General features: G+C 41.2%; 1 protein-coding gene across 1 annotated transcript; it reads right to left on the bottom strand.

Annotated features, from left to right (window-relative positions):
• Positions 1-3,540: 3,540 nt before the first annotated feature.
• Positions 3,541-17,072, bottom strand: ptpn9b (protein tyrosine phosphatase non-receptor type 9b). The gene is made up of 13 exons (XM_067584580.1): positions 16,957-17,072; positions 14,042-14,185; positions 11,936-12,025; positions 11,506-11,630; positions 11,081-11,186; positions 10,850-10,960; positions 9,864-10,768; positions 9,583-9,679; positions 8,030-8,099; positions 7,839-7,917; positions 7,577-7,727; positions 7,062-7,269; positions 3,541-6,211 (listed from the first exon to the last, which is right to left on the bottom strand). The coding sequence occupies exons 1-13, from the start codon at positions 16,987-16,989 to the stop codon at positions 5,988-5,990; spliced, it is 2,343 nt and encodes a 780-aa protein (XP_067440681.1). The 5' UTR covers positions 16,990-17,072; the 3' UTR covers positions 3,541-5,987.
• Between the last annotated feature and the right edge of the window lie 298 nt (positions 17,073-17,370).

Raw genomic sequence — 17,370 nt, 5'->3', positions numbered from 1 at the left:
CCAACCAGTTCACACCACTGCAACTTCCTCTGCTTTCCACTGGTTTCCTTCCTCTGAAACCATTTTGTCTCTTTGTGAATCATCAATCTGAACTGGCCTTTCACAAAATTATCTGTCATGACTGGTGCAAGAAGGGCAACAGGGATACAGTGGAAGGACCCAAATGCTGATGTCTGATGCAGAGCTTGATGCAGTTCAATGGTTTAATGCACAAAATGGAGGTACAAAGGCTTACAGGATGGTGAGGCAGGCAAGGGTCGAAACCAGAAAAGGCAGTCCAATCAAAAGTCAAAAGTCCAATAAACAGGCAAGGTCCAAAACAGGTCGGTAACAGGTATCAGGTACAACAGATGAACAGAACACAGATACAGAGACTAGAGCACAAGATATGAAGCACATGGCAACTTAACAATCTGGAGATACAATGGAAGTGGACCGGTATAAGTAGTGAGTGGCTGATGAGGGAATGAGTTGAGATGAGTGGGTGGAGTAGGCCAGGTAACTGTAGGACTGATGAAAAGTGGGAACACACACACACACACACACACACACACACACACACACACACACACACAAAGACTACCCCCTACACCAAGCCAACCAGGAACACCAAGCAGGGTGGGTGGAGCAGGTTTGGAGGAGGGATTCAGGGGCAAGTGGCCTGGGAGCGGAAGAATGGAACCGGAGACCTCAGGCAGATGGCCCGGGGACTTGACAGGGATGGAGCAGGAGACCTCAGGTGGACGGCATGGGGGCAAAGCAGAGGCCGAGGAGGACACCTCGGACAGATGGCCTGGGGGCAAGACAGATGGGTGTTACATTACCCGCACTGGCACACAAGTGGCCGAAGACCCTCCTTTATGCTTTTACCCCAGTAGCTCTAATTCCTCCAACTCTGGCCAGAGTGGGGACGTCTGTCCATGATACTGGTAGCCCAATTTGGCCAGAGAAGCACTGGCTTGCAGAGATTTTTCAAATCCTGCCAGGCCCACCATGGCCTTTACCACTTAGGGATCTACTGTCTCAGGCACGGGGGGAAATATTCCAACCTACACAGTACCAGAGATTCTTGGCAAAAAGAAATAAATGGTACAATACCCCTTATTTGACATTCCTAATATTTTATCCTTTATATTGTCTTCTCGAATAAGAATAATAGCTTCCAATGTTTTCCTTCAGTTTAATTTATTGAGAAATACATGCATCTTATATACTTTAACCTTCTCTTAGACACCTGAGTATGCAGAAACAAGAAGACACATCACTGATAACAGGAGCTACACATTCCACTCTCTGGATGAAGATAAAACGGAAGGTCATCATGTTGGCAGTATCTGCTTAAAAGTGACTTAATTGATTGTGTTTTCATAATTTAGGAAGATGACTCAATAACTAGGTTGGATTTTTCAGCTGTCTCCTAAACTAGATGTGTCTGGAGGAAAATAACCTGGCAGAAGCTGATGAAAGGAGGGAGTGTATTGAATTGTTGAAGGCAATGCTCAAGTGGGATGAGAGGGAAAGGATCACCCCCGGTGAAATCCTCATCCATCCATTCATCACCAGTACTGCTACGTATGTGTGTGTGTATGTGTTGATTTACATATTTGCATAAACATGGGGTTTCTGTTTGCTGCCCATAAACATAACAGAGTAAATTTTTCTTACAGCAATAAAGATTTAGAGTCCACAACAACTGAATCTGGCTCAAGCCAGGCAGCTGAACCCAGCATGAATCAAGAAGCTGAAGCTGGAACCAACCAAGCAGCCGAATTAAGCATGTAGCAATTACGCATGTAGCAGTCTTAGTAAGACCGCCGTCACGTGTCATTATGGTTCAGCCTACACCTCTTGAACACAGAATTCCACTAGAGGAAACATCTGATGAAGAGTCCCTAAGTGAAAGTGACAACGCAGCTTCCATATCCAAGGACTTTAACCCTGCTCCTGTCACTGTCCTGGATGAGACCAACACTAACCTGGACAAAAGAGATGACAGTGAGCCCAAGAAGAAGAGGAACTGCGTCAAACAATTCTTTTCCTGGTGGAAAAGGACATTTCACTCATGGTGCTGCGTGAGCCACGAGGAAGAGTGAAGCTCTCTATGAAGGTTTTTTTTTTTCTATGAGGTTCTTTATATGGGCAGCATGGTGGTCCAGTGGGTACCATTGTGGCCTCACAGCAGATCCTGGATTTGAATGGTGGCCCTGGTCTTTCTGTGTGGAGTTTGCATGTTCTCCCCATGTTTGCAAGGGTTTTATCTGGGTACTCCGGTTTCCTTCCACAGTCCAAAGACATATAACCTAGTTTGATTGGAGACTAAATTGTCATAAATCCAATATGATCTGAAATCTGGATTGAATCAAGACTACAATGTTTGCCACAGAATGGAAAATACTACTCCAATAATACTACGAATAATAAAAATACATTTTGTTCAGAACTGACACATCCACTGTGTGGGAGCTGGTCCCAGATTCCACTAATTGCTATATCAGAGTTCAGGGTAACATTAGCTGGGATTTGGGAAACTTACCGGAGATGACTTGGCCCTAATTTTACATTCTCTGCTCTTGCACTCTTCCTCAGGCAGTATCAGGCAGGGACACAATGCTGCCTGAGGAAGAGCATCAAGCTTGAAGTGCATTGCAGTCCAGAGTATAAGTTAGCTGATAGTAGAAGCCTTTCCTGTCTTCTTTGTACTAAGTGCCTGTATTTGTGCACATATTGAGCAAATTAAATTTTCTCACTTTTCCGCATCTGATGGCTCCCTTCCTTTAATCTGGCTGAAAATACAAGAAAGAATGAATAGTAACAGTAAACAGTAATAGTTGGGTTTCTTGTTCAACTTCTTATTGTATAAGAATCTGAACTGCATTATGTTTGACAGAAATACAATTTTGATATCAATTTTTATCTCTTCTTTTATATAACCTTATAATATTATAATGTATGGCTAACTTATAACCTGCAAAACTTGAACAAAGCTGCTCCTTCATTTCCATTAGTGGTGGAAATCATGACACACTTGGCTGATTCCAATCAATTAGTTCTATTCAATTCAGGTTTGTAGTCAGTCTGTTACTAGCTCAAGCTGCTAGTTCAGTTAAACTAGGTCTACAAGCATTGTTTATTAGCTTAATGATAAAGGACAAGACTATACAGAATATGAGTAGTAGTGGCACAGATCTAGCAAAACTATTTTAAAGTCAAGCTTTAGTTTATTCCTAGTTATTTAGTGAGAGTTAACTGATAACACGATAGCCCACAACAACTGACTTAATTTCAGACCAAGTTGCCAGTGTTAGCTTAATTGACTGTCAGATCCATTATCTGGTTTATACAGATTTATATTTGGATGTTGAATAATATGATAGGGTCATATGATATGGCACTGTGAAGCCTTCAGAGACATCTTTCTGGGATTTTCTACCACTCATCACGCAGCTAGCAATTAGCACTAAAAGTCTCAAAGGTGTGCCAGACACATTATTCAATCACGAGAACATGAAGCACGGAAAGAAAGAACACTGATGACAAATGATCATTGCATTCGTTTGTTTTATGCATTTCTCGTAAAACAAATTAAAAGTAGCATGGGGACCAACACTGTTGAACATACACACTCTCCCATTTTGTAGCTATACATAATCTTTAATAATGTTCCCGAGGTGCTCCAGGGTCTATTTGTGTCCGTGGATGCAAGGCTGCACTGACAGGTCCATGCTAGTAGGCTGTTGAGGATGTGTGATTGGAAAAAAATCTTTAGGGTGAGCCTGGGCCTTTGGCATTGAGGGATGCAGGGTCCACATTCACCAATATCCATGTCTGTCTTGACCAAATTGCCTGGACACCATTACCCCGAAAACATTCAAGGCTCTCTTTCCATGCTGATAAACCTCAACCCATTAATATATATATGTATATGTGTATTTTTTTACTCACAGACAACGAAGCTGGGTTTTCATGAACAGAAATGGCAGCCCCTTGTCTTTTTTCACTATTTTTTTTTTCTCTTGATAGCTTTTTTTGCTTTGTCCTTGGCATTGGGTACCAGACTGTCAAACATTAATGTCATTGTTACTGACGAGTTTAACAATAAGCTCTCTAAAAACATAATCGTTAACTCCCTACACTCCCTCCCTCCCTCCCTCCCTCCCACCCACCCACATTGTCCTGGAATTGAACAATCACCATTTATACAAGTCAGTTCTGAAAATACAATGGCAAGTGACATTTTACACCAAATTTCATTGGGAACAACAAAAAATATATTTCACTCCCCATCTGATTTGTTCAGCTTATCAAATGCAATAACTGGTTTGTTTACTTTGTAGCATCGTACCAACATTCACTGATTTCAATATTGAAGAAGTTTTACAAAGACATAAATATAGTAGGATACAATACAGTAAAAAATACAAAATAAAGTTGATATAGTTTTCTTTAAATGATAATTTACCAGAGGCAAACCCAGAAACGGATCCTTGACACTAGGCAAAAAACACTAGAATTACCCCCTGAGGTCAAATGATAAAAGAATAGCCATGTCTCAAACCAGACCTTAGTCCCAGCTAACTCACTACTTTCATATTATTCATAAGTAGTGTACTATGTACAGGACTATAGGCAAAATGTGGGTGTCCTGTGTGACACAGTTAATGTGTACTACGCAAGTGCACTAGTTTGGGTGTTATTACTAGACTAGCTGGACTGTGAGACATTATGCTAAGGAAAACTTGAAGGCACAATTATCTGAGGCAGCGTATGCCTCGAGAATCAAACACAACAGTTGTGGTATCGAGGGAGCAAGAATCAAAAGGGTAAGGAACAAAAGAAATAATAAGACAGTTTACAGTTTCAGGTATGGTTTAGGTCTGAGAACGACGAGGCAGTGAATCAAGTTAAGGCCAAATTACTTAAGATCGTCCAATTGGAACGCTCCAACAGTAAAGATGATGTTAGACCTGGCAATACGATATCAGTTTTAATACCAGAACTCTCTCTCTTCTCTATATGTTTTCATAGCCTGGCTCGCTACATAGATATTTCTTCTCAAGGTTAAGTCAATTATATTAAACAAGGCTTTTTTTTGCTATTCTTTCAGAGGTTGTTATTATGCACAATAATGTATAAATGTATGTTACAAGAATATACATGGGCTTCAGTCTATAATATCTCAGTAAGGAGTACATCCAAGCATTCAGGGTGAGGACTTTGGCTTTGAAAAGTTAGTCTACATATGCACAAATATGAAACACACATAGAAAATGCACCATAGAAAAAAAAGGACATGGAAAATAAAAGGAAAACCAGAAATGGACTAAATGGCTCACACACACACACTGATCAACTGTCACTTACGACCATTTGCTCACTCAGAACCATTTCCTGTCAAAAAATAAAAACACAAAACAACAAAAAAATGTTTTCAGATTTCACCTTTTCATACCCTTCACATTGAATCTGTGATCACAGACTTGTTCAGGGTTGAAAAGGAGCAGGAAATACAAAAAAAGGAACAAAGACTGGGGTTTGGAGGGCTTCAAGGGGTAAAGTTCAAGTTTGTCATTCCTCATGTGCAAGTCAATATAAAAATGCTACAACTCGTACAACGCTCTTGTGAACAAGACAGGTTCAGGGCATGCCAAGTCCCCCTGTAGTTTGCTAAATAAAAAGGGGCTCGGAAATTGGCAGGACAGCTTTCTCAGTCAGAGACACAACACACAGTCTCCACTCCCTGTATTTTTTTTCTGAAGCTCTTCACCTCTCCCTCTCTCTATCCGTACGTCTGAAGGAGAAGCAACTATGGGAGTCTGTGTCATAACATCAAGAGCCAAAACAAGATCTCCATCCTTTGTCTCTTCTCTCTTATGGCAGAAGAGGCATCTCCCTCCTTTACTCCGCAACGCCACTCCACAATCTTTCATTCCTATGACATTGGCTTAGGTTGGCTATCCCATTTGTTTTTCTATCCCTCCATGTGTCTCTCACTCGCTGTCAGTCTCTAAGTCTGAGTCAGACCACTGCACTGGGCTCAGTTTCCCATGGCGCTGGGCGTACTCGATGACTGCTGTGTAGCAGAAGTAGTACTGGTCCCAGGTCTGGATACTGAAAGCCCTCTGCGTACGCATCCGCCGCACTGTCTGACAGACATCTACTGTGCCGATGTCCTCCAGCCGGGACAGGCAGATGTCCAGGGTACAGAACGTGCCTAGCAGGGAAGCAAAGAGGAAGGCATGGACGGACAGGAAGAAAGAAAGATGGAAAAGTTACTCAAGGGAGAGCTTCACAATTATTTACACTTCAAATTTTCATACCAATTACTGATATGCTTAGCCCCTGATAATTAATGATCAACAACAGAGCTGCCGAAAATTATAATAATTGATTTTTGAAAATTATGTTTGTTGTCTTTCATCTGATTTTCCAGCCAGACACATACAAAATAAGCACAACATCCTTGGTTCAAGTCATGCTGGAGGCCTTTGTTTCATGCCATTCTCTTGTCTCTCTTTACTGTTGGTGAACATACAGTGTATGGGGAAGCTGTAACTCAAGTGGTAGAGCTGGTTGGCCCATAATCCACCTCATCCTGTCAAAGTGTCAAAGATACTGAAAACCAAATTGCTCCCTGTGTAAATCAGGCTGCTGGCACTTTGGCTGTCTCCGTACTTGATGTGAACCTCACCTCAGTTATAACAGTCCAACGAGAGTCTCTATATATGTATCAATATATGTATCAATTACTGGTTAAGACCCCACATTTTCCTCCAGAGCATCCTGAATTCCTAGTCACACAGATTCAACAATATGTTGAAGCTACTTTGAACCCATTTTGCCATTTTGAACCACATTCAGTGGTCAAAATTATGTGTCGTGCCAAATTTTTTAATTTTTTAAACAGCAACTCCACCTCTTTTTCTTTCAGTGTGCTTTGTATACCACCCAACTGCTTGCTAACAAAGTGTCCAATAAACATATAGTAAAAGTACATTTGAGCTAATCTTGATGCAGTCCACCTTTTTGGCATTATCCCATCCCATAATAGTTTGTGTGTTTACCTGTGCGACCGATGCCGGCACTGCAGTGTACAACCACAGGAGGACCCCCTGGGGGGCCCGTCCAACTGGAGCCCAGACTCTGGACTGCAGCATCACGCCTCTGAAGTACATGCTCACGGAAGTCCAACATGGCAGAAGCACTCTTGGGCACCCCAAAGTCTGGCCAGCTGACATAGAGGTAGTGGCACACATCCCGTCTCTCACCAGACTGAGAATAAAAAGAAAATATTATTATACTCTCTCCTTTGAATTGGCATGAACAGTACCAGTCAAAAGTTTGGACACACTTTCTCATTCAAGGGAATGGGAAGGTGTGTCCAAACTTTTGACTGGTACTGTATGTGAATATGTGAGATGGTGATATCTTCCAAGTATAAGACATTAATATCATCTAAAGTGAATTTTATTTGAATTTTGAAACACTTCTACATTAAAGACAGTTTTAAGGCCATTTTATTGCCACAAATTTTCAGACCATGTTCAAGATTTTTCATACTGCAGTCAGTGTGACTCACCTGAGTGTTGTAAAGCTCGAGATGGGAGAGTTTGAAGTCCTGGAACACCTGAATGTGTGTGTTCCTGACCAAAAAGTATCCGTGCTGCTCAGCTCTGCCTTCCTCAAGAGGCCAGTACTGCCCACACTTGACACGTCCACGTTCCACCACCCTGAGACACACACAAAGGTACACCCCTTAATATGATCACCAACCTATCATGAATGTCATTACTTAGTCTATCGCTGCATCTCTAACAAACAACTCACTTCAGAAATCTCACCTGGTGGTCATGACAATGATAAGTACCATCTGTTCCCACACCATGCGCCAGAAGTCACCAAAAGTTTTTGGCAAAGGACCTGAGGGACACAAATAAGTCTGTCAAACTGAGGTAACACCTGACTGTACCCTGCTGACATCTGAAGGGGACTGAGATAATAACGAGTAGAACAGATGTCAACAGCTGCTCACCCTGAGTAGCGATGTAGGCGTTGCTCCTCTTGTACCCGTCCATGAAACTGGCATTAATGTAATCTGATGTCTGCAAAACACACCGCATAAGAGAGGTGAGACTTACTGTTTGGTGTGAGGATCCACTGCCTCCTGTAGGAGGAGTTAGGTCATTACTACTGTAGTTTTAAGTGTTCTGCACCATGTTTGGTGGACCAGTTGCTTACAGGCATCAACAGTAGGGATGTCAACGGTTAAACATTTAGCAGTAAACCCGCCGGGATTATTTTTTAACGGTTATAGCATGTCGGTCTATAGATTAATTTGCATACACACTCCATTAACGGCTAGACAATTATGTGTTCACAACATCAGATAGTTTTTTTTGAAGTACCAGTGTAAAACTAACTCCTACATGGAGTGTTGAGTTATGAGTTGTTTGTTGCATTAATGTTGTCTTAAAGTCTGTGTATAGTGAGTGTGTTAGAGTTAGTCAGCAGCAAGTGTTTGGTTAGTCCAGTTTAACCTGCAGGAGTTTCTGAAGGCTCGTGTAAAGTGTTTTTCTGCCACGGAGGACATAAATTCATGAAAACGAGTCCAAAGCGTTTTCTGACGTCTCTACTGCAGAAATGGAATGTGTCAAGCTGCCAGATACCACTGTGACAGATGATAAGGAGCTCAAAAAGACCAACAGGCTGTCTTATAAATGCTTACTGCCGGAGGAAATAATTTTTGACTGCTTCCAAAGGCCTGGCAGGAGAGTATGTGAGTATGTAACTATACTATGATGTAAGTTATATTCAAAAAGTAACATTATTTTCCGAAAACAGCTGTCTGAAAAGAGGGGGTCATCTTGTAATCAGGGTAGGCTTATATTTGCAGTGTTATTTTTATTTGTACCTCGAGCCAAAGTATGCCATCAAGAGCTACTGTGACAAAAGGTATTGAAAACATTGAGGAGAAGAAGGATGAGCTTAAAGTCAAGCTAACTCTGAACACTGACTGCTGGACACTGGACAGTCACAAATGAAAGCTACATCACAACTTTTCTTAAAAATTAACCAGTTAGTTACCAGTTAATGGATGTCAATCTGTCAAAAGCAAAATTAACCAAAACTGACATCCCTTGGCAACACCAAATTCAGTCAAACCTCAGTTTCTTTAGCTAATTGCATTAGTTTAGTAGCCAATCCCAACATTTGGACTGAAGCCATACCAACCTTTTGTTTTGTTTAAGGTATTTTACAGCATGGGTCTTCTATTCATAGTTTTGACCATAATTTATATCAGTTAAAATAACATGTACTCATTTCACAAAAAGACAAGACCTTGGTTGCCAAAATAACACAGAACATTTCCTTTTAACCACATAAAAGCCAGTAGCTTTTTTTTTACTTATGAGAATATGGAACGGAGGCCTTCTCTACTGTAAATGTAACTAATCTTGACATGACTTATCAAACCATCTACAAAGTCATGTCATTTGTAATGACAAGTTAAAGAGGATTGCAGGAACATTAAGTGCACAAGTGAATGAATGAATGAATTAAATGAATTAATGAATTAATTATTACCTCATCCTCGTCATCACAGAGCTGGCAGAGTCGCACTCGTGACTGATCCAGGCAGAGAACATCGCTGTACCTGTTCTTTATCTGATTTGACAGTGTCCTGTAAAAGACACAGTTGAGTTTGATGTGAGGTAACATGAAAGATTGAATTTGAGGGCGATTGTGTTTTTCTGTTAATTTTCCATGTGTACATAAACTGAAAACAAATGAAAGCAAGCAGCAAAGACACACAGAATAACAAGGAGGCAGAGAGACAGAATATATGTTATCAAAGAATAGCTTACTTGGAGTAGTCAAAGGTTCCTGCTGGCGGCTCCTTGCGGATCTCCTCATACTCCTGATAGATCCCCTTCTTCTTCCCCCTCTTCACATGCTCCACCAGCTCATGCACTGTCATTCCTCCCTGTTCTGGCATGTGAACAGACACCTCCATGCAGCGCTCCTCGTCATCAGGACCCCATGATGAGGACAGGGGCAGGGACTGGGAGGAAGGCTGGTGGGGCGGTCGAGGCAAAGATTTCTGGGGCAATGGGGGCACTCCCTCCTCTTCCTCGCCCTCCTCCTCATCCACCTCTTTTACATCCTCATTCTGAGATCCGTGGGCCGAGTCTGTTGCTTTGTCACCCTCCGTATCTCCATCACCTTTCTGGGAAAGTGGTGTGTCAGGGGGTGTGTCTGACTGGGGAGGAGCTTGGCGGCCACGACCATTCATGTTAGCATTGGGACTAGAGCCACTAACAGCCATGTTGGCTCCGCTCACAGCTGAGCCGTTCCAGTGTTGGTGGTTCCCCTGTGGCCTGTTTGCAGCAGAATGTGGGCTCTGCTGGTACTGGCCTGGGCCTCGAGTCCTGCCCTCCACCACACCACAGTGGTTGTGTGGGTTAGCATTGCTATCGTCGTAGCAGTTAGAGTTGGCCACAGCAAGCTCAGAACCTAACTGCGTATTTATATGGGTGTGGGACAGTGTAGAGCTTGTGTTGCTGCACTCCAAGCTGTAAGAGCGCAGAAGGCTTCCCACACAGTCGTGTGTGTCATGTACTTGTGTATCGCCCTGAACAGTGTTTGTGTGTACATTGACACACGACTGGATCCATGCCACGTGGCTATACTGGGATGTTCCACCCAGGTGTTCAGGGAGGGAGGAGACTGGGATGTGACTGGCCAACTCATGAGCTTTCACTGTGCACACCTGATGAATAGAGAAGAAATATTAATACATCAATAACGAAAATGATGTGTAACTGTCACTCCTAAGTGAAAATATACGTACCCTCTCTCTCAGCTTCTCGCGTACAAAGAGGCGGAGAACTGCAAAAGGTGCTCGAAACCAAAGAGGCGATGACACAATGAAGACACATTTTAGACGAGCTGGAAATGCCCCCTGGGAAATACAAACATCAGATGGCCAAAACATTGAAAATGTTTTTAATTTCAGACAAACTGTTTTAACAGCAGAACTAGAAAAAATAAAACAGAGCATACAATGTTCCTTGATATTTACCTTGAGCAAATTGAGGATCTTGACACAGAGCTCATAGTCAAAATTCCCATAGCTGGAGTTGGTCATGTCGTAAATAAATATAAGTCCGTCTCTCTGAGTTTGCACACTGGGAAGAAACAAACAAGATTTGCTAATTAAGAGGAGAGAAGGATATAAATTGTGGAAACTCACAAAAGCAATACATTTTTCTCTTTTTTTTAACCAAGTACTTGCAAGAAATCCAACATAAAGGTTTTTATGTTGGCTAACAAGCAGCAAGATCAGTCAAAATTGGAATAAGAGGACAAAGACTAAAAAGAAAAATGGAAACAGAAAAGGAAAGAGATGAACAACAAAATCTTTGAATGGAAAAATAAGGAGAATCACAACAACAAAGAACAGAGGGTAGATTTAAAAAGATGTACTGTATATAAGGGGTGTATCACCTCTCTATGGCTTTGTCCAGCTGATAGATGATGGCCTGCAGCACAGCTTTGTGAGTGGTGACGTCTGGCCGATGGAGACGGGCAGTGAAGAGTGCTAGAGCAGCACCCTTTGCATCACGTCCAGGCTGGTAGAAACATTATCAGGTCATCATGTACGCCAATGCTAATTCACTGCGCTTCTATTCTAGAGTATGTTATTTGTGAGATATGACTGCTGATATTTTTAGACCATTTATAAAAGTCAATGATATAAACTGAGTCAACACCTAAGTACTTTTACTCGATATCCATTCACAAAGAAACGCAAAAATAAGCATGTGTCACTGACTTGCACACACAAACTATTTTTTGAATGAACAGCATGTAAACCGTTTTGGTGTATTTTCAGATATAAGTGTCAAATGAGGCTCATAATAGCGCCACCACTCACCAAGACTGTAAATTTTCCACTCAGCAGCTCAGAGCGTAGGGGCTCCTCGTCAGGGTTGATATTGATGATCCCCTCTTTGATTCTTGTGTTCTAATTTTGATACATGGTGGTAGAGGAAGGAGAGAAGGGGATAGTCATTAGCCTGCAGCTAAAATAGCATGTAAACAAACAACTGCATCAGATAACATTATTAAATTGAGTTTACTTGCATGCCATTAAAGTTCATGTTATTTATTCCCACCTTATATATGTAGCAAAAATACCAAGTGCTGCCTCAGCAGCTGTCTGACACAGCAATAACAAAAGTAAAAGAAATTGTTTCACAAAGGTGGTGTTTGTTGCTTAAGTTTTGTATTAGTTTTCATTAGATTGTACCCGCATTTATGTATTTATATCCACCGTTTGTATTGGTCTGCACTAACACCTTTCACTTAAAGGACAACAAGCTGGATATTCATTATTTGAATTAGTGCATGGTTATTCAGAACTAAATAACAGGTTATGGGTCATCACTCAGATATCAAAACTTTGGCACTGTCAGACAATACTTGTACTTGCCAATAAAATATGGTCATTTTTGAATGTCATGATTATTTCTAATATAACTTATAATTTGCTCCAGTTGACTGGTTTACAGAAGAGAACCATGAGAGGACCTAAACAAGCGACTGCATTATCTTTTGATCAGATTTCCTCAATGTACAAAAATAATACGTTTGTGATAACAACCAAATGAGGAAGCAATTCTCAGATCTGACAACAATGTGACACAAAACAGGTGCTCATGATGCGCAGATAACAGGGCCAAACTAACTTTTTTCACCACAGTCTGGGAACCGTCCCAAACAACAATTTTAACTGAAGTGAACGTAAACCGTCCCAAAATCAAAATGTTGTTTCTTTACTTTGTAAAGCCAAGAAAGAATTTGCCTTGGGCCCCCAAAACACTAAATCTGCCCCTGTTGATATATGAGTGTTTTCTTTAATGATTTACTTTAAAGATTAGAGATGCTTCTTTCAGTAATTGTAAAATGTTTCCTGCTCCTGATAACTCATGCGGTCTGGAAAGATTGTAGCATGCTGAATGCACTAATTTCTCCAGCAATCTCTCTTGTGTAATTGTAGAAATAATTGTTGTTAGTGTCAGTATATTTCTTAGTATTCCCTGTTGTTTTTTTGCTTAGCTTAGTCAGTAATTCCTGCCTGACGAAAAATGAAGCTGTCCACTACAGAGCAGCAGTGGACTGCAGCTCTGCCATGTTCACATTTTAGAGAATGTAATTAATATTTTACTCATTAATGATGTATTATTATTATTACTACCACCCCCAACCCATCTGCAATTAATCAGAATATTAATTTTTATGACCTGACAAGCCCAATCCGCGGATTAACCCAGATGCCCACAGATATAACTGCAATCCGCGCATCAAAGACCACAATAATATATTTAAATCATCTAAATGTATGCTTTAACTAATATGCTCACACACAGGCAAGGTAGCGCTGTGTTTTGTTTAACCAGCACAACATGTTTGCGAGGTCCTGCAAGCAAGCCGTTTGTGACTGAGGGGATAGATAGGCCGGTACCGCGGGAACATTTCAGGTCTCACGCTGAGTAGCCAGCCAGTGATAGTAACTATAGTAACAGCATGAGAAGACGCACTCCGTTGTAGTCAGGGCTCGGTTCAGTTTGTTATTTTCTCAGTGATATTTTAAAATAAATAAATAAATAAAATCCCTTTCGTCCTGGGGAAAAGCTCTGTTTGTCCAAAATACACTTTCTACCATCCCCAGGACGCTGGGACCCCATTAGTCTCGAGTCCTGACGGATTCAATGAATCAGTGTCAAGGTACAAAAGTTAAAAAGCCTTTTTTACAGCAGCTACATGATAAAAACAAGACCAACATGTATCGACCGCAACCATGTTTGAAGCCCACCAAATAGGCCTGGAAGTTAACCTATAGAAAATTATCACAACTCAAATTTCACTTGCAGTTATTGGTCAGAAAAAATTATCTCTAATCAAGCCCTGTGGTGTACTGTAGATGAAAAAAAAGTAAATGGTCATCTCAGTCATGTCACCAATCAAAGCGCTGCTGTACCTTGTATGCTTGGAAGAGGTCGATGGCTCTGGAGACGTCAAACTTGCGGGCCATGAGAAACTTAACAGCTGTAGGTTGGGAGACGAGCCCAGCACTGTGAGGCTGCTCCCGGCTACGCACCTCACTCAGGAACTCCTCCACAGCCTAGACAGTCATGAGGGAGAGGAGATGGATAAGAAAAAGTGAGTAAGGGGGGAGAATAAAAGCTGAAAAACTGTTACTTGGGCAGAAGGGGAATAACCAGAGGGGGAGAAACCAGTAAAAATACTTTACAAGCTTGGAATTTAGGGAGCAGAGCAAAAATAAAGAAAAACAGAGAGAAGATGGGAATCACAATTAGCATGACGAGGAAAATACAAGCCCCCTCAGCTTTGTAGTCCTTTCCCTGCCAAAGTTACAATAATGTGTGATGCAGATGGTAGCAGAATGAGATGAGGATGAGAGCATTCATATGCCAGGAGACAACAGTCAGCTTGTTTTCACCCAAGTGAGCTGTATCTGTCCTCCAAATATGTAACCAGCACAAGGAGAGTCAATAAAAGGGCACAACAGACGAACTCAACAGCCACATACAAAACCTAAATTTACTTTAGCAGAGGCAAAAAGCCAACCAGATCCTGACACATCTCATTTTTGTGATCAATGTAGTTAGATAATGATTTAAGCAATATAAAAATGACATATTTTACTGTAAAAAACTGCACCTCTCCTTTTCCCCCCCTATCTATGACTGTTAATGTTTTATCTCATAAGATAGATAGAGTACTGTATTTATCCACATGGGAAAAGTATATAAATTATGATAATGTTAGTAGAGTTGGTCTTTATTTCAGACATGATGGGACAGCTTCAAAATAAAACACAATGGGAAACCCCTTACATATGTGTATGGAAACATTTCTTCAGCACAATGTTGGGGCCACAAAGAAAATATGTATTTGGGCATGTATTCTGCCACAACACCTGGGAATTAAAAAGGTTTGTGACTGACTGGCTGACTGTGGAATGTGCTAAGAGTAATTCTGTGACATGACACATATTGAAGTCGCAAAATGTAGCATGTTCAAGAAACAGTTTCAAGAAACATGTTCAAGAAACCTTACAGACAAGTGGCCCATGGTGGGGAAGGTGAGGCTGATTTCAGCTGTGAGTAACAACTATAAATGTTGTGAAGAGCAGCTGTCCTTGGGGTAGTTTATCAACTGATGTTACAGGATCAGGGAAAATGATGTTCAAATCTGAAAATCTGGGGAGTAGTGGTCTATACCATGGGTGTCCTGTAACTTGGTTTATTAGCCAGTTAAAGGACGGGTTCACAATTTTCCAAGTCTGTCTTAAAACAACAGTCAGGTTTAAATGAACAATGAAATGGTTTTTCTCGCTACAATCATTCCTCCTGTTCATACGGGCCATTAGAAGATCCCTTCATAATGCATTTACAATGTAAGTGATGTGGGCCAAAGGTCCTCTACAGTCCTCTTTCTATACAAAAATGTATTTAAAAGTTTATCTGAAGCTAATATGAAGCTTCAACCGTCCAAATGAGTCAAATCATCTTTCAACTTTAGTCTTTTTAGTGCCAAAGTCCCTCTTTTTGTTACTATACTTCCACCACAGCTCAAAAGGGAAATACAGTTCAAGGAAACACAAAGAGGGGATTTTATTTCATTTTGTTTTTATTTAAAACAATATATTCCTCATTTTTATTTTATCACTATACTTATCTCTACCCTTACTTTAATTTTTATTCTTGTTGTGTTATTCTATTCTGTGTATTGGTATTGCTGCTGTATCAAAGAAATATCCCCGCAGAGATTAACAAAGTACCTACCAACCTACCTAAAAAGACTATGAATGTGACAGATATCCACTTGATATGACTAACTCAGACTGCTGAAGCCTCATATGAGCTTCAGATAAACGTTTAATTGCATCTTTGCACAAAATGACTGTGTGGACACACTGTGTATTTTGTTTCCCATCACTTATATTGAAAGTACATTTGAAGGGGATTCTCTAATGGCTGTATGAATAGGAAGAATGATTACAGCGGGGAAAGCCTCTTTCACTGTTCACATAGACACCTGACTGCTGACAGACTTGGAAAAACTGTGAGCCTATCCTTTAACCTTGTGAATGCTTGATGCAGATAAAACAAGTAGCTAACGTTAGAAGATGGAAGCTGTCATCGGGATCGTTGCGTGACATTTCGTGTGTGCTATCAATGTCAGGCCTACTCCGTTTACTAGAGAGTGATGGCAACAACAATGCTCAGAAACAGAGGCTCACTTCTGTGAATTCTCGCCCGTAAATCTGATGGGCAGGACACTGCCAGCTAGTCAGTGTTATACGATGGGAGTCATGATCCCAAGTCTGTCTTAACTGTGTCATCGTATATAATGACAATAGACAAAATAAGGCAATCGGTGGTTGGACATTTCTAACCTTCACACTTAGTCCAATATAACCTTACTCCTTTGCAAGTCAACAATAGCTACCAGCATTAGCTAGCGGCTACATTACATGTGGTAGCTGGATGGCTAACGAGGCACTACAAGCCACGTTGATTGAGCTAACCATAGTTAACCAAGTATTATTAGTTCAACATAAACGTCATGAAGATCTCTCTGTGGTCCATGTGTAGCTGGGTTATCAAAGCAGCGAGTATTCGAGACACACAGCCGGCGAAGTGATCCCGACTAGTGCTGGCTAACGCCGTCATGCTAACACACGCTAACTGCTGTCAGTCACACCGGAGGAGCGGACGGGCCACGGCTGTTTACTACCCCGGGAACAACCAGCGTGACAGAAATACACGACAGAAACCGCCGGTTAGAGGGGAAATTGAAGGTGACATATGTACACACTGAACATGACGAGGATAATGAGAGAAAAATCCGTCAATAAACCCTTACCAGCTGCTCCTGAGTTGTCAGGGCTTCCGCCATCTTGAAGCCTCCGCAACGTCGCAGCGGGCGCGCCCACCAGCCGCTCGCTCACGCCCTGCAGCTCGAGACAGACACCGAGGCCCCGCCCACAACCATTCACTTTACCATAGACAAATCAATAACTCTTTTCCATTCTCTTTACCATAGACAGTTCAAAAATTACTTTTCATTCACTTTACCACAGACAGATCTAAACTGGTATTTATCAATATATTTTACTATCGACAGCTTAAAAACTCCAGGCTTCTTTGACAGTCCATAAACTCAACAGTATTTATTTATCCATCATTATCCTTACTTCACAAACTCTATTTATCTATATATTTAACATTGACAGTTCATAAAATCTACATATCTATACATTTGACCATAGAAAGTTTC

This window comes from Thunnus thynnus, chromosome 3 (assembly GCF_963924715.1).
Source record: "Thunnus thynnus chromosome 3, fThuThy2.1, whole genome shotgun sequence".
NCBI classification, from domain to species: domain Eukaryota; kingdom Metazoa; phylum Chordata; class Actinopteri; order Scombriformes; family Scombridae; genus Thunnus; species Thunnus thynnus.
Note: the sequence above shows the minus strand (reverse complement) of the source record. Positions and strands in the feature narration are given on the sequence as shown.

Excerpts from the sequence above, each read along its gene's own strand:
- ptpn9b (XM_067584580.1), bottom strand. The coding sequence starts at position 16,989 with ATGGCGGAAGCCCTGACAACTCAGGAGCAGCTG. Across the intron at positions 11,187-11,505 it reads CTGGACAAAGCCATAGAGAG|TGTGCAAACTCAGAGAGACG; the intron begins GTGATACACCCC and ends GTTTCTTCCCAG. Across the intron at positions 9,680-9,863 it reads GGAACCTTTGACTACTCCAA|GACACTGTCAAATCAGATAA; the intron begins GTAAGCTATTCT and ends TGTCTTTTACAG.